The sequence below is a fragment of the Spea bombifrons genome, chromosome 3 (genome assembly GCF_027358695.1).
Source record: "Spea bombifrons isolate aSpeBom1 chromosome 3, aSpeBom1.2.pri, whole genome shotgun sequence".
NCBI lineage: Eukaryota > Metazoa > Chordata > Amphibia > Anura > Pelobatidae > Spea > Spea bombifrons.
In genome coordinates, this window is record NC_071089.1 from 96,774,700 (window position 1) to 96,800,106 (window position 25,407).

Here is a 25,407-nt window from a genome sequence, read left to right on the forward strand (position 1 = left end):
CACAGATACACGAAAATGAATAGACTTTTGTTTTTCCATGTTACTTTGGAAAGCCTGTACCACATTTAATTTTCTCCTCATTTTTTTAATAGAGCTATTTTGGTACTTTTTAAAAAATATACCCTTTTTGTGATAATAAGGTATAATTTGTGTGATCATATATGATAGGATGTTATACTGTAGCTATACTAGCTCTTCAAAGTACAGATTCATTTGACACTAGATGTTTTATGTGTGTTTTACTACAATGTGTGTAGAGTGGGTCTGGATATATATATATATATATATATATATAAATATATATATATATATATATATATATAGGAAAACTTGAGTGCAGAAATTCTTGCTCACAACACTTCTGCATCAATTTTCTTTATTATAATTTGTATAATTAGTATTAACTAAAAGCAGAGTGATTTACAGCAATTGAATACTAAACGGGAATAGCTGCTAGGAGGGTTGGCCTCCTAAACATTCTATTTTGTGGGCCATGTGAGGGGCATAATACACAATGAATAGGGTTTTAACCTACGATTATTTGTAACAGTGATTCTCTTTTTAAGTATTTTATTTGCTGGATTAACACAGATTTTATTTTTTTTATTTTAAATTTAAACATTGACAAATATTTCGATTTGGTACAAATTCTATAAATAGACATCTGTCATAAAAAAAGGTAATATCTTGGTCGTCATGGGTCTGGAGTTTGTTATACGGAGGCTTAAGGGTCAATAAAAGATACTGCAATATATCGAGTTCCATTGGTAACAGGAAGTCCTTCATGCAAATGTGTGAGTCTTCCTGGGTGCATAAAGCTCCAGCCTTTCCTTGGTGACTCAATGGAGCAGTTGTATCTAGTGAATTTACATCCTCCTCCCTGCAAGAAGAGAGACAAATCTGCATCATTATTGTTCAACATTTTTTTTCAACCAGTGAGTGGACATTTAAAACTTTAAAAGGTGAATGTGTAACTAGGCAAGTACAAACCAAGATGCACATTCTCTAAAATAATATAAGTAAACTAAAGAAAAACCTAATGCCCTCAAGTACTGTCTAAATCGAGCCATAGTGGACCATGTGTATAAAAAAATGGACCAATATTAAAAGAACAAAAAATGGCAAAGGCTATAAGGACAAACAAAATTATATAATTTCCTAAACCTAACTCCAATGGCCAAGGAGCTGGTGGGAGATCCACCAAGGATCAAGACCTGATTAGGAGACATCCAGATCCTCCCAATTTGACAGACAAGTTGTCAAGGAGGGGAGAGTGTATCATTTCAGCATATACCAGCCTGCCTCTGGGCAGGGCAAAAAAAAAAAAAGAAAATGCTTTCGGTAAGGAAACATAGGTTATATCCCTAGGAAGTTAAAGGTAGAAAAACAGTAAGAAATGTATGTCAAAAGGAACAATAAGAATGTAAAAGACATTTAAGGCCATATGTACAAAATTACCAATCCTGGAACAATGCTATTAGCAGCCATAAGAGTTTTTCTACTAGTTAGTACTTTGCCCATTAATTGCTCCTGGTTGGTAACCTAAAGTAGTCAGCAAAAACTCTTAATTGGTTGCTAATTGAATTGATCCAAATTTGATTTATATAGTTTTTTCCTATACAGATATGCCCCTTGATTTAAGAAAAAATGAAATATAAAACTACCTCCCCAGTATAGAAAGGGTCTTGCTGCCTAATGAAAATTAGAAAACTGTAAATTACTGACATAGTTCAGAACAATTATGTGTTGTAACAGTAGCTTTAAAATATACTTAAGTATGGGTAAACTGCTAACAGAAAACCACTTTATTGAACAACAGTGTAAGAAATAAAGTCATGTGCAGGTCTGGGTTATGAAACCCTAATAGTAACAGGGTAATTGCAAACTATATCTCATAAGATACATTAAAATAATGTTCAGATATGCCACATACCCAAAAGTCCACATTCTTTTTGTTGAGGGCTATGTTGATGGTAAAGGTTGAAGCATCATGATGAGGACGTAGGTATGACTGACGATCTGGGGTATATTTGACCACAAAATTAAGCAAAGCATGTCCCTTAAAAAAAAAAATAATAATAATGTTGATACATCACAAGAGCAAAAGATTAGCAGTTGCATGGAAAGTTTGACAACTGGAAGCATTCTTACTTTGGTGTAATAGCCAGCAAATACTTTTAAAGTAACTGGAGCAATGTATTCTCTGATGAAATGAAGCCACTCTGTATCCATCCCGATCTGGCTCATGTGTATATCATCCGTTGGCACGTTCTCGTATCCACCAGCAATACGTTTATCCTAATTACAAGTAAAAGAAGTAAATTGTAGCCATAACCAGAATTTCAAAACAAATCCTGTAATTAGGGTACTGTAAAAACTAAGTCTAAAATATTCAGAGATACAAGGCTAATGATAGTTTCACTGCTTAGCCAATACCAAGGACAAGTATGTTCTTTATTTCTGCTCAATTAACAAACATGCCTCTTCATGCACATATATGACTTCCATGTAATTATTTGTTATGACATGGATGATTCCTCAACCCAAATCACTGTCAGTTGTTAACTTTATCTATTTTATTTTTATTTTTTTAAATGCTTTGCTTACCGTATTTTTTGAACCAGACCATTGTCCAAAGTGCTCCATTTCCTGTACAAGTTCATCACAAGCTTTTTCAGAAAGCACGGGGAACCAAAACACATCTGGACAAGGCTACAAAAATAGGTATAATGAGGTGATTTATTCAAAACCTGCTGAAGTGTTGTTTGGGCCATAGTTATGGCCATTTAAATGACAATAAATATAGGTATATGATCTGTGAATTAAACTGTGTGTTATGTACATAGCTAGTTTAAACAGCAGATGGCAGAAAATAAGTTGTTTCTACATGTATGTTAAAGATGCTCTTTCACCTATTACTGATTGTAACTTTTTTGTAAATTAAATGTAGCATTAGTCGTCCTTCATAATAACCAAACCTTTCCTATAAATATTTCTGTGAATTTATTTGTGTAAAAATTACTTATTTGAAATTTTGTTGCCAGAGAAACTACAAAAAGATTTTTACAACTTTTATGTGAGTAAACCTTTAGACGGAAGAATATTATGGCACGTGTGATAAAGTTTATTTGCTTAGCATACTAGAGTGCAATTAGTGTTATAACTTATGAGACTATTGCCTAAATTCAGTAAAGGTGTTTCCAGGTCCTTTCGTATGTATTCTCTAGCTTTACATAAATTGTTCTGATATCCAGCAAATTAGGAAAAGATTTTTATTATAAACTTATGTCACAAATCAGAAGTTATGAAACAATTCATTTTTCTTACTGGGATTGGCATACTCAATAGCTGCCTTAAATATGAAATAATCTTACCTGCTCAACTATGTTTTCAGTGAAGATCTTTGAGTAGTTTGGATCAATGTATTTTTCTTTCCAATCCTGGAAAAAAATAGATTTAGGTTTTATTTTGTATACTGTTGCTTATGATACTACATCAAAGAAAATACACAATGCATGTACTGCTCCACATCTGAATGCAGCATGTGAAATTTAGTGTCTGTCAGTTCTAATAACACGCAAACAATTTTTTAAAGAAAACCAAATATCTTAATGCATGTGGGAATTTCTGTAAGAAAGATTATGTTGGGAACAGAAAAGGAATTCTTTATTGTCACTGGGCTATAAACCCATCTTTTATAGAGGAAGCGATACACAGTAATAAATAATGGATAACTAATGGATAAATTTAATAGAAAAAACTTGCATAATAACAATAATATAACATAATAATAAATTTAGGTATAATAAGATACAGATTAGGCATTGTAAATTAGACATCCAGAAACTATATCCTTACAGAGAAGTTGGCAGCTGAGTAGAAATTGTACACGTACATGCATAAAAAAAAATCATGAAATATGACGCCACCAAGTGCCTTCCTCACGGCTACAGTAACCTGCACAGCACAGCTACTGTTATTCAGCCAGAGGTGGTGTGTTGGCAGGTTATCCATTAAAGCACCAGGTCCTCTAGGGCTTGAAGTCTCCTAAGAATTTGACTAGTGTGCCTAAGGGATGATGAACCACCGTGAGAGCATACGTGTACTTTTTAAGGCTTGAAAGGTTTATCAGGTTACCCAGTCATTCCCCACATAATGGGATAAGAAACATCTTTTTCACCTGGTATTTGTTTTTGAGCATGCATACCTTTCATTACACCTAAAACAGTTGAAGAATATATTTTCATTGCATAATTAGTGCTAAGCTGTTAACAAGTATTAATACTAGGCCTCAACTCACCCTTTGCCCAAAAACTGTACATTAGAACACTCGCTTTCTCTCCCTCTGACCGAATCTACTTTTTCACAGTTACTCTATTACATTATACAGACTTTCCTAATCAGATCCTATCCACTTACATATTAGTGACAGAACGGCCAACAGACCAAAGGAGGTTCAATATCCCTACCAGAGGCTATTACACGTGATCCTCGCATACATGCAACTGCAATGTACATGTTCAATCAAGAGCACAGAAAACAAAACACAAAGGTTTTTGCTTAATACGTACCGCGGGGTTTTCAAATATTTGCCAGAGGTCATTATTATAGTGAGTAGTATTGTAATTGGCAGTCGAAAGAAGTCTTCCAAATTCATGTCTGTTTGTAATGTACATGAAGACGCCCTAAGGCAGACAATTAAGAATATATGAGAGGGATTGTAATTTCAAGAGAATACAATTAACAGCTTTGAAAGTGAAATAGTATAGTGCTGTCACTGAAATCCCCATCCTATAAGAGAAGAAAAGGAAAGTCATAGTGTAAGAAAATATAATGTTAAAAGGTTTAAGTGGTTTTTGTCCTCTGTAAACAATCCAAGTGGTTACAAAAAATGTATCTGAAAGAAAACTTAAGTACTTGTTACATACATGAAATTAAAGCCTGTTATAGTTAGGAAAATGAGCTTCTAAAGAAAAATGTTATGCTTGTAGCACAAAGTAAATGGGCATCTTGAAAAAAATAAAGATTTAAAAAATACAAACTCAGGTTACTTTAAATTACTAAATTAGTATTTTATATATATATATATATATATATATATATATATATATATATATATATATATATACATATATATTTTTTTTATTATTATTATTTATTTTCCATTGTCGAGTACATTTTAGATCTGAAAAAAATATCAACGTGCCTTAGTTAATTACGAAGAAAAAAAAGGAGGCAGAAGAATATTTTGTTAAAGCATGTTTCCCAATGAAGAAATACAACACCCTTATGCTGCCAGAAGGATAATTGTGTTTTTAAAAGAAACTGTATTCCTGACATTTTTTTTACAATAAGCAGATGAGTTGTATGGCCAGTTATAAATTACTCCAGTTTCAAACCAAATGTAGTTATGGGGAAAAAGGCCCCATAATTGGCATCACATTTTTTGTTGGCATTTTTCTATCCCACATGTAAGAAAATTGTCTTAAGTTGGAGCCAAATGTACTTCGATCTCCAAAAAGAGGCATTTAATTCTTCTTGTTCTGGTTCCTTAACCAGAACATTCTAGTAATACAGCTTTTTATGTTTCACGGGTTAAAAATGGTCCAAGCTCTTGTAAGAAATTATTATTTTGAAAACCAAAATAAAACAAAAAATGGAAGAAACAAAGAGATAAATACATGTTTAGCAATGCCTTGTTCACTTTTTTTTGATGCTAATGTAACCAATGGTTCTCATCTATTGCCTGAAGACTTTTTAAATCGTGGTCTTATACCTTACCTTGCTGCAGATGCCAAGGACATTACAATTGTATGCAGTGGTGACTGCTAAATAACAAATAATAAGACATTCCCATTTATGTAATTTTATAATATAACAACATTAAATAAAACATGTTATATTAACGGGAATTGTGTGATGGGTCGTTATTATTAATGTTATTTGTTAGGTGAGACTAATTACTTGCTTGCATAATAAATATATCTAATTTACATAGAAGTAAAGATTCTGTGTTTATGGAGAAAAATATGCTATGTACAACTAGGTTAAAATGTAATGCTTATACATATAACTGCTACTGATCGAGTTTTAGAGGTTTCCTAACTTCAATCAGCTAATCATTAGGTTGGGATGGTGAATAGAGACATGTTTGTCAAACAGTACTCTCTTTGTTTCGTCTACATATTAATGCTCTAAGGGGGCTCCGTATAGAACCTGTGAGCTCTCCATTGAGTAACAACTGATTCTACATAGCTACATAACCTCTTTAAAATGGGTCACCTTAGAAGGAAAATCCTCCCTTTTCTAGATGCTAAGAAAGTATGTCCACTGTGAAAGGATATTAAAAATGGAAGAGAGCAGAGATCTAGACAAGAACAACAAAAAAAAAGTATAAAAATAAAATGAAACCTTCGGGGCTCTGAGCATATGGAAATTTTCCGAAGATGGGGAGTCTCTTTCTCTTTGTAAACTCTAAAATGAAGAAGCATCAAATAAGTTGACTTGCATATCACTTTTTTTTCTTGCACTCTAATTTTGCCTAGATTAACTGTGGAAATATGAAAAATATAAATTGAAAAAAACAGCCAAACCAAAAAGATAAGGAGTCTTTTTTTCAGACAACGTGCGGCTTCAAGCAAAAGCAGGACATAAAGGATGACTTGTCATGCTCATTTGCCAGATGGTTGGATATAGGTCAAAAATGTTTATCAACATAAATGAATTAGAAAAGTGCCAGTAAGAAAAAAATCAAGTCTTCCCCTGACCACATTCTCAGCCGAGCATTCCAAAGTCAAGGAGTTAGTAACAACTGAAATCACGGATGCAGAGAGTTACAAAAAAGGAAGTTTGGAGGACTGCCACGTAGGAGAGATGCAGATGATCAAGAAGCCAGGCCTTTAGCTGGAAAGAGTAATATAATGTAGAAATACTTGCCAACTTTTGTTGTGCATTTCAATAAAGCAGTTTCAAAAATAACAAATATCTGGAAATATTGGTGGCTCAACAGTAAATTGTTTCTCTTCTCTAACTACACACAATTAATAGGAACTTCTATCTAATAAAGCTGAACATTTAGTATGACATACGAAAAGAAATATAAAAGACAAAATCAGCAAGTATACATTCTGTCAGTTTTAAGTAATGCTATATATACATACGATGTAAAACTATATGTGGCTTTCCTGGAATTCAGCATTTGTATGAGTATATGTAATTGGTGTATATATATAAGAGCCCAGCAGCTGTTCTGTATGAAAGGGGCCCCCTGGACCAATAGGAGGGGGTCATGACTGCTGGCCCATGCCCAGGGCTTCAGTCAGGGTCCTTTTTTATTGGTGGGTAGCTGCAACATTGTTATAGGGTTATATTGGGGGTAAGAGGTGACTCTTACCTCTTTCTCCTTTTTCACCTGCAACCTTCAGACATTCCCCACCCGCCCTATTTTTTGTGTTTGACACCTAATGGTTTTGTTGCACTACTTTTGGTCTGCTCATGTTATTTATATGTTTGTTACCTTTCTTTTTCCATCTTGTTTGATTGTCACAGCTGCGGTCTGGGTACCCTGGCCAGCGCGGATCACAAATAAGCATGGTATGTTTGCCCCTAATGGTCTTGGGGAAGTGTGTCCCGTGGGCGGCTTATGGCACCTACGGGGCTAGGACTCTTGGCTTGTTGGGGTAATTATCTACCTGTTGGGCTTAGTGCTTAACAGCTGGCAGGTCATTTTAGGATTGGTTATGTGTTTTACCGCTGGCCTGGGGAATGTTTATGTAAATTCTAATAAAGCTGTGGCCAAAAGCCCTACCCCACTAATGGTGTCCTGTGTCTTTGTTTGGGGGAAGGTGGGGTGGTTAATCTTGGTATTGGTATCGGGCTATGGGCTTAAGCAGTCAAGTAAATAAAAATGAGCAAACCTTATTTTGTAAAGAAAAAAAAAATAGCCTAGTACTCAAAAACATAGAAACACACACAAAAAACAAATGATTAGAGTGGCGAAAAAGTGCTAACAATGTTATAAATTCTAGTCTACCAAACCTGCACCAAAATCGTACCATTTCCCTTGCATTTCGGCACAGTGCCATGTCTGGATCTAGCCTGTTCATAGCAAAATGGTTTCTCTCCTTTAATTCAGACCTAAGTGTCTCTCCTTTAATCAAATACACATTGGCCATGTATGGAACATTCCAAACGCCTCTGTAGAAAAAAAAACATAATATTTAGTGAACTGATTTTCTTTTTTGGGGGTGTCAAACTCCAGGCCTCAAGGTCCCCAAACATATACCACTTTAGGCAAAATGATTGAAACTGATTTAATCTCCCAATCGCTCAAACCATTTAGGTCCAAAGTTGTACATCCATTCTCTATATTCATTTTAAAAAATAAGTAAATAAGTATTTTTTGTGTGTTTATAAACATCTTAAAGTTAGACCTTAAGAGAATTAAGAATAACCATAATGATGCAATTTACTTTCCAGATGTCAGTGAAGTGAAGAATTAGGTAAAGAATATGCTTCATTAAATTCTAATATCTGTAATCTAAACAAGATTTCCCATAAAACTAGTATTAATAATATTAATAACAGGGGCGAGTTAATTTTATATTAGACATGACTGTTCCTTTCATTACCTAATAGAGGTTTTTATGATGCACAGCTACGCATCTAGTAAGACAACTACACTGAAGTATCACGGTATATAGTTTGCAGAAATGTACAGTACTGCAACCACAAACAATGGTGGTGGGCCACAGATTTTCACGAGGGTATGAATTATGGTAAGATTACACTTACACTCTAGTGCCTTGTACAATGTCCACATAATCTTCCGACCTTGCATAATATCCATCTGGACTCAAGGCACCCCAGAAATTAGACCACAATTTCCCATGTCGTGTTACAAGAGGAGCAAGGATCTTTCTGTAAAAAAAACAACAAAACAACCATTTTTAAACAGTCCCAGTTTTTACATAAGTAGTTATTTGTAGATGTGTGTGTGTGTGTGTATATATATATATATTTATATAATAATCTAGCTCTGTTATTGTAATCCAGTCTACAAGACAAACAAACTCCTTATCACTCCCTTTCGGCAAAGGAAACAATGGCTTCTTAATCACCCAGACTGCCACTCTTGCCATAAAGCATTGCCATAAATAGCTCAGTGTGTTGATTCAGCAGAGGAAGTCACCCCAAATATCACATGATAGGTTTGCATGTAAAGAACAAAATTAAATAAAAACAGTTCTCAAATACTAAACTATATTACCATATTCAGCACTGAATTTATTCTATAAATTCTACACATCATGAATAGCCCACCTACCTGTTTTGCTCAATTAGTAGTTTTAATGTTTTGGGGTTTGTCAATACAACATCTGCATCTATGCTAAAGTAATAATCACATTCTTTATTCTGACGGCAGGTGTCCCTAAAAAACAAAAATGGGAAAAAATGTAAGTTCAGTTTGATTTATCTCAATTTATATGCATAATATAAGTCTGGAAGTATGATGCCCCCATTGGAGACTGTAATAGAATGGCACATGTACAACATAGTATAGTATATTATAGTATACATAGATAGATATACAACATTCACACATAAGCATGCTGAGTTAAATTCGCACTGATAGCAACAGGAAGTCAAATAGTTGAATCATTAACATCTGAACATCAACATCCCGCTGGGCCTCCAGAAGTCAAGAAACAAATTTATTTCTCTCTATTCTGTGACATCATGGTTTAAGAATGTTGTGAATGTGTGTGTTTTCTTAAGCGTTTCTAAAAAGGAACAGCCTTAGCGCTGACCCAACAAGATTTCATTTTCACTTTTCTATTCAATTACATTTACTTGCCGGGAGCAAGAGATTTGTGCCGACTTACAGAGTTGTCTAATGCCAAAATATCTATTAGCGAATAAAATGTCTATACAGTTTTGTTATAGTTCAAACAGCAGCACTCAACGTTGTTGCCCTCCTCCCGATATATGTAACTTATAAAGGGCTCTTTGTATGAAGAGTCTGCCCTGTACACCATAATAGAAAAGGCTGGTACTTCACAAACAAACAATCTGATCTGGGAAGTCTCTAGATTTGGAGGCACAATATACAGCCGTCCCTGTTGACACAATGTACCAAAGTGAAAAACACACAGTAAGGATGTAATATTTATTACATTCCCATGTTCCTAGCTTCTGCTTGAGAGATTGTCTCCTCCGGTCCCACGACTTTCAGATTTCCAATAACACCTTTGGCATCTTCCCAAAACTTTTGAATGTGTTTTTCATGATAAACTTCCTATAATGGAAAAAAAGTGTTATTAGGAAAGTACAAAGTCATGAATTGATGGAACAAAGAGTACAGTTCTAAAGGGGAAATTTAATGACAAAAACACACACTTGCATTAATAACAAGAGTGTGGGCCCCCATGTGTACCTTAAATGATGAATGTAATGGTTACTAAATGCAATGCCCCCCATCTTCAGTTCAGAGTGGACCACAATAATTCCTACATTGGCAATCATTAATAAAATGATGTTAAATAAAGACAAACTAGACAGGTATCATAAAGCTTTCTCCATCAGGCACGGAACAACTGGATCCCTGGTGATGTCCTTTTACGTACATTATTACTTCCTGAAAAAAGGTCATCAGAATGATCTTAGGATGTAATAGTACATCCTGTGCTTTTCAAATTTTCTTCTGATGTGTGGGGGATGCAAGCATAACTGAAGCCAATATAGCTACATTACACTACACTGATATTAGAGATATTAGAGTTATAAAAGGGCAAACAATGTATCAAAAAATACCCCCTAATTACATGATTAGTGTAACATTTCTTTAATGTTCACTTTTAATAATATTTGCCAATTTTGTTCATTCATATGAATTTCTGAAAAAGAGGAGAGCCCAATGAAATAGATAAAAATGAAAGAGAAAGCTCCTAATTTGCATTTCCTTTCATTCTCACTTTCTCACACTAACTCTTACGTTCTCTCACACTCTCTCTATCTACTTTCTCCCTCAACTATGATCCTGTTTCCTTTCCACAGTTCCGCTTCTTGTTTTGCCTCTTCTTGTTCTTCTGTCTTCCTTCTGTTGTCTTTGTTGGTCTGTTTTACCCCACTATCCACTCAGTTAACCTGCCCTCCTGGAGTACTTCCACAACAGGGCAGAGTCTTGGTATACACCACAGGGAAAACCTCACTCGTAATTGGAGGAGTGGAGGAGAGGCTCTCCCCTTGGTGCATACTGTGGCCTCCAGGAGGCCAGAAAAATGCAGACGGGTTCCCAGAGAAAGCGAAGTGCAGAAACATGTCTCTTTCTCTGTGGATCTGTCTGCATTGTTCTGGCTTCTTGGAGTACTTTTGCAACAGATAGTGGGGAGAAATGGATCAAAAAAGAAGACAGAAGAAAGAACACAGAAGAAAAGACACAAAGCTGCAGAAAAGGAGACTGGGACACAAAAGCCCATGCATTTAGGGACTTATTGTACTCAGGTTATGCTGTTTAGCATAATTTGATTTTGTTTCAGTAGTCGTTCCTATACAGTGTTAAAGTTTTAACCACAAACATCACAAAAAAATATGCTTGTACCTAACAGCACCAGGACTAGGTAAGTGGTCATACAATCTTTCCGCACAGTTGACATGGATTTCAATGACTTTCAAAGGCTAAAGAGTTACCCTCAGCAGTGCTATAAGAATACCTTTGTATTTTCTGCTATAGAACCTTAAATAAGTTTAGAAAATACACTAGTAGCAATGTTAAAATACTATTTAGATCTCAGTATAACAAATGTCATTTGTTTACTTCCACTGCTTTCAAAAACCACAAATGCGAAAGTAAAATACTCACACTGTTGTGGATGAACAAAAAGAGATTTTCCATTGGATAATCTAGAGCCAGCAATCTGTTGAAAAAATCAGACAGGAATGGTGTTGGTTGTTCAATAAAGATTCCAACTGTTACTTTTGGATACTCCTAAAAACAAAAAAAGATACAATATTAATAACTAATTACCGAGAAGGGGCCTCATTCACTTTTATCACATGCAATGATTCATTGTAAATGTATTTATCAACCCTGTAAAATGTACATCATTGTAAAACATGTTGATGCCTTGTAATTAATCGAACTGCCATTGGTAATATTACTGATATAGTACAATATAGAGCCCTAAAAGCATGTTCACTTGATGGTTTCCAAGCTTCAACTTCTAAAGAGTCTAGTGAGTTTGAAAATAAACATTACTTTTTAAGGAGCCTGGATCATATGGATATGTCAGAAGAAGATTTTAAGCCCTTTTTTCTGTTCCACCATAGAGCCAGCTGCATCCATTATGTATCTTGCTAATACAAACAATTAAATGCAATGGAATATTACACATCTGGATGTCAAAATCACAAGCCATTCAAACGTTCAACTTTTTTTTTCTTGGATAAAGTGCAAGTTCATGTTATTAAGAAGGAACTATTTATGTTTAAGTCAGTTCTCCAGAACAGCTTTCCTTGAAGGAAATATGCTGCTCCGACCAAGAAAAAGAAGAAGAAGGTGAAGATGGGAAAAACACACTTTAGGTGAAAAGGTCAATAAAGTTAAATATCAGGAAATATACAAATAAATAAAAAACATTCGCCAAAATAATATACATTTTTAATAAGAGATAAGTATAATGAACATGTATTCTTTGTTGTTATGTTTGTTGTTATGTTCTGGATTTCGTTACTTCTCATGAGGTATTCCGTCCAAGTTTAAGCACCCTAAGTAACTTGCCACTGTTTGTCAATGTTCCAAACTCATGTATAAAATCATGTATTTGGAAATAGAACTTTACTTTTGTTTGTGTAACTATAAACCAGATTGCAATGCATAATTTACTTTCTAAACATAAAAACATGACTTCATGTGCACTAAACAAATATTCCTGAATGTGTAAAAATAGATTTATTTCAACTCTTACACTTTTCACAAGTTTTTTGTTGAGGTAGACAAATTTATAGCCATATGTGTTATTTTATAATCCTCAGTATGACTGAATGCAAATCTACTCTTCTACAATCCTATAAATACAACCTTTCATTTAAAATTGTATATTTATGATGCCAAAGTACTGTTACTGGATATTAAAATATGACTCACACAGTGGCGGAACTACCGGGGTCGCAGGTGTCGCAACTGCGACCGGGCCCTGGAGTTCTGCCAGTCAGAGGGGTCCAAGGGGTGCCGAGCGGTTGCTGAAAACGACCGGTCGGCACCCCTTGGGCCTCCTGACTGACAGAACTCCAGGGCCCTTCTGTCTTCTCTGCTCGCTGCCCTTTGCCGCCGCCTGCCTCAGCGCTGCCCCGACTGCACGCTGGCCGCTTTAAAATCATTAAGAGGCCAGCGTGCCTGCACAGTGTCCTGTTCCGTGTGACTCCGCCCCCTTGAGCGGCACGTCACATCATCAATGTGATGGAACAGCTCCTCGTGACAGCTAGAAGAGCACGTTGGAGGACAGCAGCAGTGAGGAATGACAGCAAAAACGCAAGTATTAAAAAAATTAAAAAAATAGTTGGGGTAATAGGCAGAAGGGAAGCCATATTCAAAGGGGGGGCTGCATTGGGACAACAATTAAATGCAAAATGGGGGTGGCTAGGGGGTATAAGTACATAACAGGGTGGTTGGGGTGCCACATAAATCAATACACAAAGGTGGGGGGTGGGTGGCTGGGTTCAATATACATTATTGACATTAACATTGCAAAGGGGGGCATCGATACACAAGGGAGGGGGCTGGCTGGGGACATCACATAAATCAATACACAGGGGTGTTGGGGCATAATCTACAAAGGGGGCTGGCTGGGGGCACAAATCCACATGGGGCAATACACAAGGGGCATAATGTACAAAGGGGGCTGGCTGGGGGCACAAATCCACATGGGGCAATACACAAAGGTGTGGGGGGAATACATTAAAACTAAAGGGGAGGTGGCTGGGGCATCAATAAACAAGGGGGAAAACAAACAAACACCAAACCAGTGTGGAAAGCATTTTGGATGTGGGTGTCAGTGTGGCAGAGCCTGTCCTGGTATGTGTGTGTGTTTGGGTGTAGCTGTGGCAGAGCCTGTCCTGGTTTGTGTGTGTGTTTGGATGTCAGTGTGGCAGAGCCTGTCCTGGTGTCTGTGTGTTTGGCTGTCTGTGTGGCAGAGCCTGTCCTGGTGTGTGTGTGTGTGTATATATATGTGTGTGTGTGTGTTGGTGTGGCAGAGCCTGTCCTGATGTGTGTTTGGGTGTTGATGTGGCAGAGCCTGTCCTGGTGTCTGTGTGTTTGGCTGTCTGTGTGACAGGGCCTGTTCTGGTGTGTGTGTCTGACTGTCTGTGTGGCAGAGCCCGTCCTGGTGTGTGTGTCTGGGTGTCGGTGTGGTAGAGCCTGTCCTGGTGTGTGTGTTTGGGTGTCGGTGTTGCAGATCTTGTGCTTGTGTCAGGGTGGGCCGTTTGGGGACAAAATTGGCTCACTCTGGACTGTAATTTGTTAATGTTATCTTGGTGCTGGTCGGGTTCTATGTGGGCAGTGTGGACACCAGGGCTGGCTTTGCGGGTGTGCATCCTGTGATCTATGCCTGTAATTTAGGGGGTTTTATCTATACCTTTAATGCTTAGTTGTTATGTGATTTCCAGTTGATCTGTACCTGCAAAACTGGGTTTATGTGTTATTCTGTTGATCTGTATCTGCTGTGCTATGTTTCCATACATTATTTATGTATACCTGCAAATACAGGGTTTGTATTTCTTATTCAGTTGATCTATACATGCACGTGCTGTTTACATGTGTTGTTTATTTGATCTATACCTGAACTACAGGGAGTAAGTAAAACAGAGGTGTGGCTTAGTGAACAAAGGGACTCTGGGGATGATTACAGGCAGGGGCCCAAGGAAATGCCTAGGGTCCAATTTTTCCATATTTAAATTTTATTTTTTTACAAAGATTAGTTGTTTTTTAATGTATTAAACATATTTTTTTTTACTCCCAGTCCCATCACATTACATCAATATGCGTTAGAAAATCAGGAAAAGATGGGCATGGATGGTGTGCTGATTCGGTGGTGCAACGAGCCACTTGACTAGACTTGCCCCCCCGAGCCTTAGGCTGCCAGCCCTCCCCTGACTGCAGTGGTGGGAGCGTGAAGCGTCTGTCTCGGGTGCCGGTGCTTCACGCTGAGCGCTGGCATATGACGTCATATGCTGGTGCTCAGCAGTGAAGCCGTGCGCACCGCGGCAGAGCTGCGAGACAGAGGCCTGTAAGTGACCTACAAAGGGGTGTAGGGAGAGGGTAGATAGTGAGAAGGGGGGAGAGGGTAGATAGCCTGAGAAGGGGGGGTAGGGAGAGGGTAGATAGTGAGAAGGGGGGTAGGGAGAGGGTAGATAATGAGAAGGGGGGAGAGGGAGAGGTTAGATAGCCTGAGAAGGGGGTAGATGGGTTGGGGGTGGGGGTCCCTTAACAGATTCTCGCACCGGGGCCCTGAGGCTTCTAGTTACGCCCCTGGACTCACATTTAAACAAATTATAGTTTTCCACTTTTATAAACTTTAATCCAGTGTTACCAGCTCCAGGTAATGCTAACAATGATCTGCAAACAACATATAGTGAATTATATAATGTCACTTAGGCCCATCTAATCTGCCCATTTTTCCTGATGTAAAGACTCAGAGCATAATCAGTCCTTGGTCTCATATTAAATTCAGAATAGTTTTATCACTATCATTCTAACACCTTTCACATACAAACAAATATCTAACACATACATACTTACACACAGCCAATCTAAAACTACATACTTATACATACATACACACTCACCTTATTGCCACACACTTACACATACATACATCCAAACATACTCAATCACTCTAACACACATACATACACACATATGCACACAGCCACTCTTACACCATACACTTACACATACATACAGCCAACCCATTCTAGCACAATACATTTATTTTTACAGTACATACACACACTATCATACACTTACACATATATATATACATTCATACACTCACAATCACTATAACAACCATACACTTACACACATATATACATACATACACTCAATGCCTCTGATCGCCCATGCAGCCCACACACTTCCACATCCCTCTTACATTTTTAGCTCTAATTTTTAGGAGAGCTACAGGTTTGTGTGCATTGTAAAGTAAAGTTAAAAATACTAGAAGTGGTTGCATGCATGATAGATGGTGGTTTGCAGAGGGCTTCAGCTGTTTAATGAAAGCTACAAGAGGGGAAAGAGAGAGGTAGATAAGAGAAGATCCTTTTACGATTAAGAAAAGAAGACTGGGTTATAGCTGTAGGAGGCCAGAGGAGGAGGGGATTAAGACAAACAAATTTACTTTACCAAAGTAAAGACCACTTGGCTAATGACACAAGTGATCATATTTTTATTCTGCTAAAAATGGAATTAATATTTCTAACTGAACCTGTATAATTATTTGTAATGTTACCTTTCATCTGTTTAGCCATGATGAGCTCAATAGTCAGAGCTGTATATTGACTGAGTTCACCAACATATTTACTCTGTACCCACCCTTACCTCACATCCATACACTCAGCTCAGCAGAGACAGTTATTTAGGCAATATGCTGACAATTGTTTGTATAAATAGCACAGCTTTGCCATATTCTTCAGTTTCAGAATATTCCTCACATGGCAATAGGGGCGAAGGCTAAAATAACTAGTGGCTCAACAGAAAAATCTGGAAAGCCTAGGGATGCATTAGTTAAATATGTTGTGACTAAACAGATAAACTCACTGCTGCATGACATCAGGCAGCTGTCGGGTAAGGAGCTGAAAAACTTCCTGGATTTCACTACAGAAGGCACAGTAAGAGAGAAACAAAGAAAGGGCAATATATAAAGGGGAGAGGGTGCATTTTATTATTACACTCTTGCAGAATGAACTTACTGTAGCTGCAGATAAATTAATTGTATCCAAATCACAAGTTCCGCATGGAGTTTCAGGTGTCCAGACATTGGGTATATAATTTCCAAAGAAGTTCAGCTGAACCTAAAAGAAATATTAAACTTTGATTACTAATGTATGATACAGATCTGTTTAATATGCTGCAATTTACTTGCAGGAATAAGTACTTTTTGCAATTAAAAAAAGATGCCATGTTGCAACAGACCATGGACACATGCAGAAGAGAATCCCTTTAAAATTTCCAAAATCTGTATCTACAGAGGCACCATATGTGAAGGTAAATTTCAAAAAGCGCTCCCTCAGCCCATGTAGGGGTGGAAGCATTAGTCGACATAGCTGTGGGGCCCTGTTTAGCATCAGGTCCAAAATGTGTTATGTTGCAACTCATTGCCAACTCACACAAACTCAACTGCAGGAGTCTCAGCATGACCTTATCTTTTGTAAACTTAAAGGTCCATCTTTAACTAAAGAGAACACTTTGTGTCTGTCTAGCTCATGGCCATAATCCATCCAAGTTATAGAAACATTCATATATATGGAAATAATTATAAAAAACCTGCAACACCATTTTTCACTTTCATTCCCAGATTTTCAAAATGGAATATCTGAACTCATAAATCAGGTTTTTTTTGTCTTCTCATGTGGAAGCATTAGACTATAAAAATAATTTTATAGCTTACAGCCTGGAAAAAAAGTTAAATGTTTCACATTCTCCATGGTTTCATTCATTTCTATGATATCATTTATTTTACCATGAAACAAAAAGATAGTGGAGGGGAAAAAAGTTGAAAATCAAAGGATTCTGGAAATGGCTCTACCACTTTAGAATTAAACATGCCAGAATGGTTTATCATTTCACAAATGTTCCTGTTATTCATAAATACTCCATTTGTGGGTCTTATGTTGGGTAACTGATGGTCAGAAGTGCACAAATCATCCTTGTCTTTCTCTCTTAGATGAAAGCATGAACACTTTTATTTCACAATTATAGAGCACAAGGGATTACTGAGAAGACTGGAAACATCAATGAATGCCACACATATATACAATTTTAAAAATCTACGGAGTTCCAAAGGATATTTGAATAGACATAATAAAATGAGGGTGGGTCATGGACAATTTTCCAAAATGTCACTGTTTTATTAATTTATTTTACTTTTAAATTTATAAAACTGTGTTGAGAATGTAATTTCATTCAAAAACTGAATTGTTGATGCTGTTATCCATGTGTTTATATATTACAGCAAGTATATGTTATTTTACTATATGTCTATTGCATTTAGCTGCACAGTTTCTCTGAAAATGTTAAACTTATGACAAGGAATACCAAGTCTGATGCCAAGTCTGATGTGGCACCAACTGGTAGAAGGTCATGAATGATTCACTTTATACTCCAATACACAGACAAAGGAAAGTGGCAAGTTGGAATTACATGCTTGAGATGCAAGAACATGTACAAGAACATCACAAGCTTTAAACAGTTAATAGTGAAATGCATGTACTATGTAAAGCATCTGTGTATCCTATTCAAATTCCAATCCCAGTTTCTTATTTCCATCTTAATATTCTTGAATTTATGGTCTCGGGGTCAGCTCCATAGAGATTTTCTATCATTCGGTATTTACTATCTAAACATGACTTCAGGGGAAACCTTCTCACAGAGCTCACACATAGCTTGCCAAGTTTAGAAATTGCTTCAGTTTATATCCTGTAAAAAATATCCTACGCATAGAGGCAAAACACTGTGCCTCTAACATATCTAAAGACAGTGCTCTTTTGTTACAGGGAGAGTGGTTGGAGGACTAGCTAGGGGGGCATGTAACTTATTGATATCCGATTATGCAATTAAGGAAAGTTATTTTAAGTATGTTTACAAATTAAATGTATAAACAAGACGTTCTGTTTTTTTTCCTAAATACATTGTGACTTTTAGCAATTCAGAACACTTTTATACACTCTGAAGTCAAAAAAGATGGATAGTGGGGGATGAAACATGTTGTGACCAGCATTTAAAAAAAATAAAAATAAAATAAGCTTCCCTAGTTAATGAAGTCCTCTGGACAATGAAGTGAATTATGGACAGAAACTCCCTCCTACTGAGAGACACTTTTTTTTCCTACAGAGAGACACTTATTCTGTTCATTCATTCATTCATTCATTCCATAAACCTTGTTTACATGATATAATGTCTAATATAGAGTCAGCTCTTGGGAGCAGGAAGTTTCCACAGAAAGAGAAGTGCATGGAAAGAGATTACAATACTTACAGAAGTTGCTTTACAGGCTGATTTTACAAGATTGCCTTTACAGAGTGATGCACCCTCTATTCTCATCATTACTTTTCCCTCATTTAGATTTTATCATTAGCAATTTATATCATGAACAAATAAGCACATTAATAGCAAACAACATTAGAAAAATAACTTTAACAAGATCCGTTCATGGTATTTTATTGCCATTATAATGTGTGATTAGCTTATGTGGAGAGACTGTAAAAAAAAAAAAGTAAAAGGTATGATGATGAGACAGAAACCGCAAACTAGCTAGCAATGAAGGCAGCAAATGCTTTCCAGATGACATCAGTCTGACAGTCTAGCCTGTCTCATGTAAGGCAGTTTTTCCTCCTTTCAAACATTTTTTTCAGTGTTTCCTGACAAAACTAAATCGTCAGGGAATATAAGACAATGTAAATGGATGCTTTAACCCATAAAGTGCTGTGCACAGCATGGCCCCAAGAGCACTTATGTTACAAGATGCAAGCCCACATAAATCTCACTAATAACCAAAGACTGAAGCCCAAACCTGAAATAGCCAGTGAGTCATCCTGCACAGAAAAAGTAAAAATATGGCGCAGTGTTTCCAAATAAAAGTACATTTCCGTGTGTCTTGTCTTTCATTTAAAAAAAGATTATAAGGTACATAGAGGTTCAAACAGTTCCTAAACTCTAGAGGATTTAATTACAATAATTATGGAGAGACTGGGGTATTTCCGTAATATAGAACTTTTTTCTGCTTGGAAACTATTTGCTTCTGGGTAATTGATAAATATGCGAGCAATTCATAAAAACTTCAAATACAAAAAAAAATGACACCTTCTGATTACATCAACTGCTGTGCAGATCTCACTGAATGGTTTTGACTAGATTATTTTTTTACTTCACAATATATGAGAAGTAAATCTGCCCTTAAAATAAACTTATACTCCCCAACATTCCAGGAGTCCAACTCACAACACTTATGGGTGTGAAAAGAGGTGGGAAGATGGCCCTGGAGGGAGGGCTGGGAGCCATGATTCCATCCCAGGGAAGCAATGTCGGAGCTGCGTTTGAGGTCTGTGCTGTAAAACTGGAAGAGGGCCAGTGTGGCCTGTTATAGAGGATAGGTCCATGGGCCTCATTTTGTAAGACTCTTTGGCAAAAGAACGCGTGTGATATATTTTAAAATACTGTTCCTTTACAGCGCTTCTCCAGGGTCTGGGCCCTCACTACTCAACTCCTGGATTTGTACAGCTAAGTGTTTTTAGTAATAACAGACAACTATATAAATGTCAGTTAAAGATTTCTTGAAAGTATAACATAAATAATATGTCCTTTACTGTACCTTTGTTGGTCCATTCCCATGTATTAAGACTGGAAATGTGTCATATTGAGAATTTTTTGCTCTAGCTTTGCCCTGTTCAAAGTGTAACGTAACTTCATCTGCAATAAAAATGAAAAATAAAAAATAAACATCAACAACAGATATTATGGTTATTCAGACACAATCAATGGGACACTGGTGTCACACAAAACAACTTTTGGCTACAAAGAAAGGTGTGTGTGAGATCAATGTGTCAGTAACATGGTAGCATTCATTACTCCTCTGGAATACTATCCTTAAGACTGATTTTGATTTTTTCTTCTTTTTTTTTTCAACTATTTACATAAACCTCTGATATGTACATTAACTAAATGGCTCCGTTCACCAGGAGGATAAGTAGTATATCATAACATGCATTATCTTATTTACATTACTATGATCAGGAAGTGAAATAACTTTTGTTTTTAGAGCAGAGTGGTACCATTGCACCTTTAAATCTAGGTTATGGCATAGCTGGTCAGTTATATTGAGTATGCACGTAGCCCACAGATGTGCCCCAGGAAACAGGTTGTCCTAAGGTTAATCCCTTGAAAAACAGCATCTTTTTAGCAGACGTGAGCACCATAATTCAACTAATCTCATTTGACTGTTCACATAATCTTGGTTCTTTTTGTAGTTGTGCAGCCAATGGTCAGCTCTCCAGATGTTTAGCTTCATATGTTTTTAATTGCCTGCATTCTGGCTTAAAATCATGGGATAGGTTAAGCAAACTACAAAAGGCCTCTAAAATACCCCTACTACAGAGGTGCTACAGAACACCTTTGCTAAAATTCTGTTTTATAATGGCCGCAACATTTATTTTAAACTCTAAACCCTAATGCTGGTAAATAAAAGAAAACGCCTATTATATTGCTCACTTATTTCAATTACACATTTTGGCGGTTGTTAAATATACTTGGGGATTTTACTATATGGCTTGAGAGGATACGATGAAACATATGGTACTTTTTAGGATATTAAACTGAAGCAAGATTTGGCAACAATTAGACAGCTAGTGTTTGTGAAATATGTTTTGTTAATCCATATCCATTGTGTTCCAGTAAAAAAAAAAACATTCACACATTTTCTTAGATACGAATAATATATTGTTACATTTCACACATGTACTTTCCACCAGGAATTCTTTATTTGGGAAAGTACTAATGTAGTTGGAGTTTGAGTTTGGAGAGAACTAAGTAACAAGGTTCCCTCAAGTTTTGAGTGTTCCTAATCAGTGAGTGACTTAGAGAGGACAATCCATGTGTTGCAGAAGTACTTGCAGGTGCTCGTCCTCTTAGACTTATCTGCAACAAACAATTCTCAATACCTACAGCATACTTTAAAATACAGATTGATTTTTACTAAGTATGGGTCACAGTTACTATTACTAAGAGTTACTAAGATTTTTATAACAACATGAGTTAGATTTAAGTGATAGGTATTTTATTTTTCACCTAATAACTATGGTCTTGTCAAAAATAAGGTACAGATGTTTTTTTGCACATAGATGTTTATTATATATATATATATATAATGTAATTGATCATACCAACTGCTCCATTCAGATTCTGGAAAATTCTACACTTGTGATCCAAGGTAATATTGATTTGTTCCTGAAAGACAAAAAGGCATGTTTGAATCAACAAATAACTTTTGGAAAGCCCTGTTACAAAAGGACACATGTTTTTGTCTTTATTAAAAAGCTGACATACAATAGTAGGAGGAGGGATTTTTTTCCCCTTAGAAAACCCATACCAAATATATAACTTCTGTAACCCTGCATCCATATATCTTACTCATTGACATCTTTTGTTAGAGCAAAGACATTTGGTACTAACTACATATCATAACTGACTTCAAAGGAAGCTGATCTTAATGTGATATCCTTGTCTAATGTAAACCTTTCTATCTATACAGTACATGACTGATTTTGTTTCTGTAAGAACGCCGTATGAATGTATCAACTTTTATCTCCTGCTCAGAGAAATAATTATTGTGTTTGCCTTAGTATCAAAAACAATGAAATTATTTTTGACCAACGTCTATGTTCCTTATACCAGATTTCGATCTACGCAACTGAGAATCTTTTAAAAATATGAACACATGCATTCTACTTGGTTTATCATAAGAATTAACAAAATATAATACCCATAACAAATTCTTTATTAGGTTCCTTAAAATGTTAAACTTAAAAAAATGCTTCAGTTTTGCAGACACACAATTTCAAATGGAACATCGATGTGTCTGTATTTCAGACTAGACTAAAGTGATAAAACTACATGGAACAGTATAAAATACAGTTGGTGAATTTGGGGATTAAAGCAAAACTCAATTTCGTCACAGCTGCCTATTCAGTTAATCCATATTTGTCCTCTTCATCTAAGACTAAAAAAGTACTGACTTTTGGTTTTCATTATTTATCGTATTTACCCCATGAATTAAGCCACCTATTGGGATATATGTATCGTAAAGACTTTAGCGTAGCCAAAAAGGAATAGAACTCTTTGCAAATATAACAAAACAATATTTTTTGTATTATTGTCTAATCTAACCAACCCAAGCTAAGTATATTACATTATTTGTACAAAACAAAAGAAATCCTATCATAAAAAATAAATATTTAGATATCCCACTAAAATATTCAAGTAATCGAGATAGCTGGAAAAGAGATAAAACTTTGATTAAATTACTACATTAAGGCTAGGTTTCCACTTGGGTTTTTGTCCTGCGTTATTTTCTTGATGAAAAACGCCAGGAAAAACGCCAAGAAAACTGCCACTGCATTCTCCTGCGTTTTGGCGTTTTTTCTGGAGTTTTGTCTAGCGTTTTAGCCTTTCTGTGGAAATTGCTTTTCTTGACCTTAGGCAGTTTTTCCAGCCTTTACAAGTTAGAAGTTTCACCCAGCTAAAAGGGATTAGGATAAATGGCAAGTATCTGCCCCCTCCTGATGTCATTTACTTGGTAGAGTTCTACTTAAACGCCCCGGCGGACCCTTTTGTCTCTTTTCTGTGGTTTGTAAGGCATGCTTTATTCCGAATGTCTGCTCCTCTAGGAAGATTGGCCCCAAATGATGGTGCAAATTGTTTGCTGTTGCTTTTGGCACGCAGGATCCAGTTAGGTATGTTTGTTTGTAATGGCATGTTTGTTCCAAATGGTGTAAAATTCAATATAAACTTTGTTTTGTGTGAGCCTATTTCTCGTAGGACACACAGATACTGGGTCTATCCTCAGCATTGTAACTGTGGGAAAAAACGCCATAAAAAATGCCAAGGCAAAAAACCCACATGGCTTTTTCATGGCGTTTTTTCGCTCCCATAGACTTCTATTGGAGAAAAACGCCAAGATTTCCTTGCAAAAAACGCCGTAGTGTCAACATGCTGCGATTTTGAAAAACTGCCACAGAGCCCAAAAAAGCAGAAAAACGCCAAAGAGGACTGAAAAAACGCCGAACAGAAAAACGCCAAGTGGATATGGCATTGTGCGATTTCCTATTGAAGAACAGCTAACATCTGGCTGCAGCGTTTTTTCACTAAAAAAACGCCATGTGGCTGAATTGGCGTTTTTATGGGCGTTTTTAGCAAAAAAAAACCAAGTGGAAACCTAGCCTAACTCAAAAATATGTAAATATGATTAAATTAACTGGAAGTCCATGAGCTATTAGAGGTAGTAGTCACAGGGGTCACCAATTCACACCTTACTGTTAGAATGTTGGTTTCTCCTTTCCCTCAGGTCATGTTCTTAAAGGCATAGTGTCAAGCATCATTAAGCCAGGACTATTACCTCTAATAGCTCCTGGACTTCCAGTTAATTTAGTAATTTTAATCATATTTATCTCTTTTCATGTTAATCTAGTAATTTAATCAAATATGTATCTCTTTATATGCTACATTGATTATTTGATATTTAAGTGGGATATATATATTAAAAGTTTAGTTTTTTATATGATTCATTTTGTTTTGTACAAATATTTTTTGTGTTAGGGTTTGATTACCCCTGGGAATGCCTATAATATAGAATTTTCTGGTGAACCAAAAACTCTGTGATTAAGTATATTACATTAAGAATGCTCTACTTACCCTTTGAGGGTTATCTATGAAGATTTTTGTGTAGAAGAGTTGATCATCATCATTATCTTGCAAATTCCATTGTTGGACAATTTGCTTAATATTTGCCAGGTATCCCATAAATCCTGCAATCAGACAAAGCAATTAAAAAACAACACAGAAAAAAAACATTCGACAATTACGTTTTTAAAATATTTTTTTAATACATTGAGTGTAGAGCACTCTGGAGCAGTGGAAACATGTTCTGCAGAGTGAGGAAATACGCTTCTCCGTTTGGCAGTCTGATGGGTGAGCCTGGGTTTGGCAGATGACAGGAGAACATTACCTGCCTGACTGCATTGTGCCAACTGTAAAGTTTTGTGGAGGGGGACAATGGTATGGGGCTGTTTTTCAGGGGTTGGGCCACTTACTTCCAATGAAGGGAAATCTTGATTCTTCAGCATACCAAGACATTTTGGACAATGCTATGCTTCCAACTCCGTGGGAGCAGTTTGGGGAAGGCCCTTTTTCTATTCCAGCATAACTGTGCCCCAGTACACAAAGCAAGGTCCATGAAGACGTGGTTGGATGATTTTTGGTGTGGCTTGACTGGCCCGCACATAGCCCTGACCTCAATCCTATTTTTGTCCAACATCAGTACCTGACCTCACAAATGGTCTACTGGATACATTCGCAAAAATTCCAGCAGAAACACTACAAAATATTGGCTTTTAGCTGACCAATTGTGTGTGACAGCACAAGCG

General features: G+C 36.5%; 1 protein-coding gene across 2 annotated transcripts in view; it reads right to left on the reverse strand.

The window, feature by feature from the left end:
• Positions 1–613: 613 nt before the first annotated feature.
• The window catches only part of PLOD2 (procollagen-lysine,2-oxoglutarate 5-dioxygenase 2), a 49,104-nt gene continuing 24,310 nt past the window's right edge, over positions 614–25,407 (reverse strand). Inside the window, exons 5-20 of one of the 2 annotated variants that reach the window (XM_053458509.1) lie at positions 24,677–24,789; positions 22,150–22,213; positions 20,583–20,680; positions 16,966–17,067; positions 11,861–11,986; positions 10,176–10,297; positions 9,326–9,430; positions 8,794–8,919; positions 8,055–8,196; positions 6,412–6,474; positions 4,572–4,685; positions 3,375–3,440; positions 2,608–2,712; positions 2,152–2,298; positions 1,934–2,059; positions 614–880 (exon numbers count right to left, since the gene is read on the reverse strand). In XM_053458509.1, coding sequence (XP_053314484.1) covers positions 725–880; positions 1,934–2,059; positions 2,152–2,298; positions 2,608–2,712; positions 3,375–3,440; positions 4,572–4,685; positions 6,412–6,474; positions 8,055–8,196; positions 8,794–8,919; positions 9,326–9,430; positions 10,176–10,297; positions 11,861–11,986; positions 16,966–17,067; positions 20,583–20,680; positions 22,150–22,213; positions 24,677–24,789 — 1,775 coding nt within the window. In that variant the 3' untranslated portion in view covers positions 614–724. The remainder of the gene's footprint in view (positions 881–1,933; positions 2,060–2,151; positions 2,299–2,607; positions 2,713–3,374; positions 3,441–4,571; positions 4,686–6,411; positions 6,475–8,054; positions 8,197–8,793; positions 8,920–9,325; positions 9,431–10,175; positions 10,298–11,860; positions 11,987–16,965; positions 17,068–20,582; positions 20,681–22,149; positions 22,214–24,676; positions 24,790–25,407) is intronic. The other variant, XM_053458511.1, reaches the window with a different exon arrangement.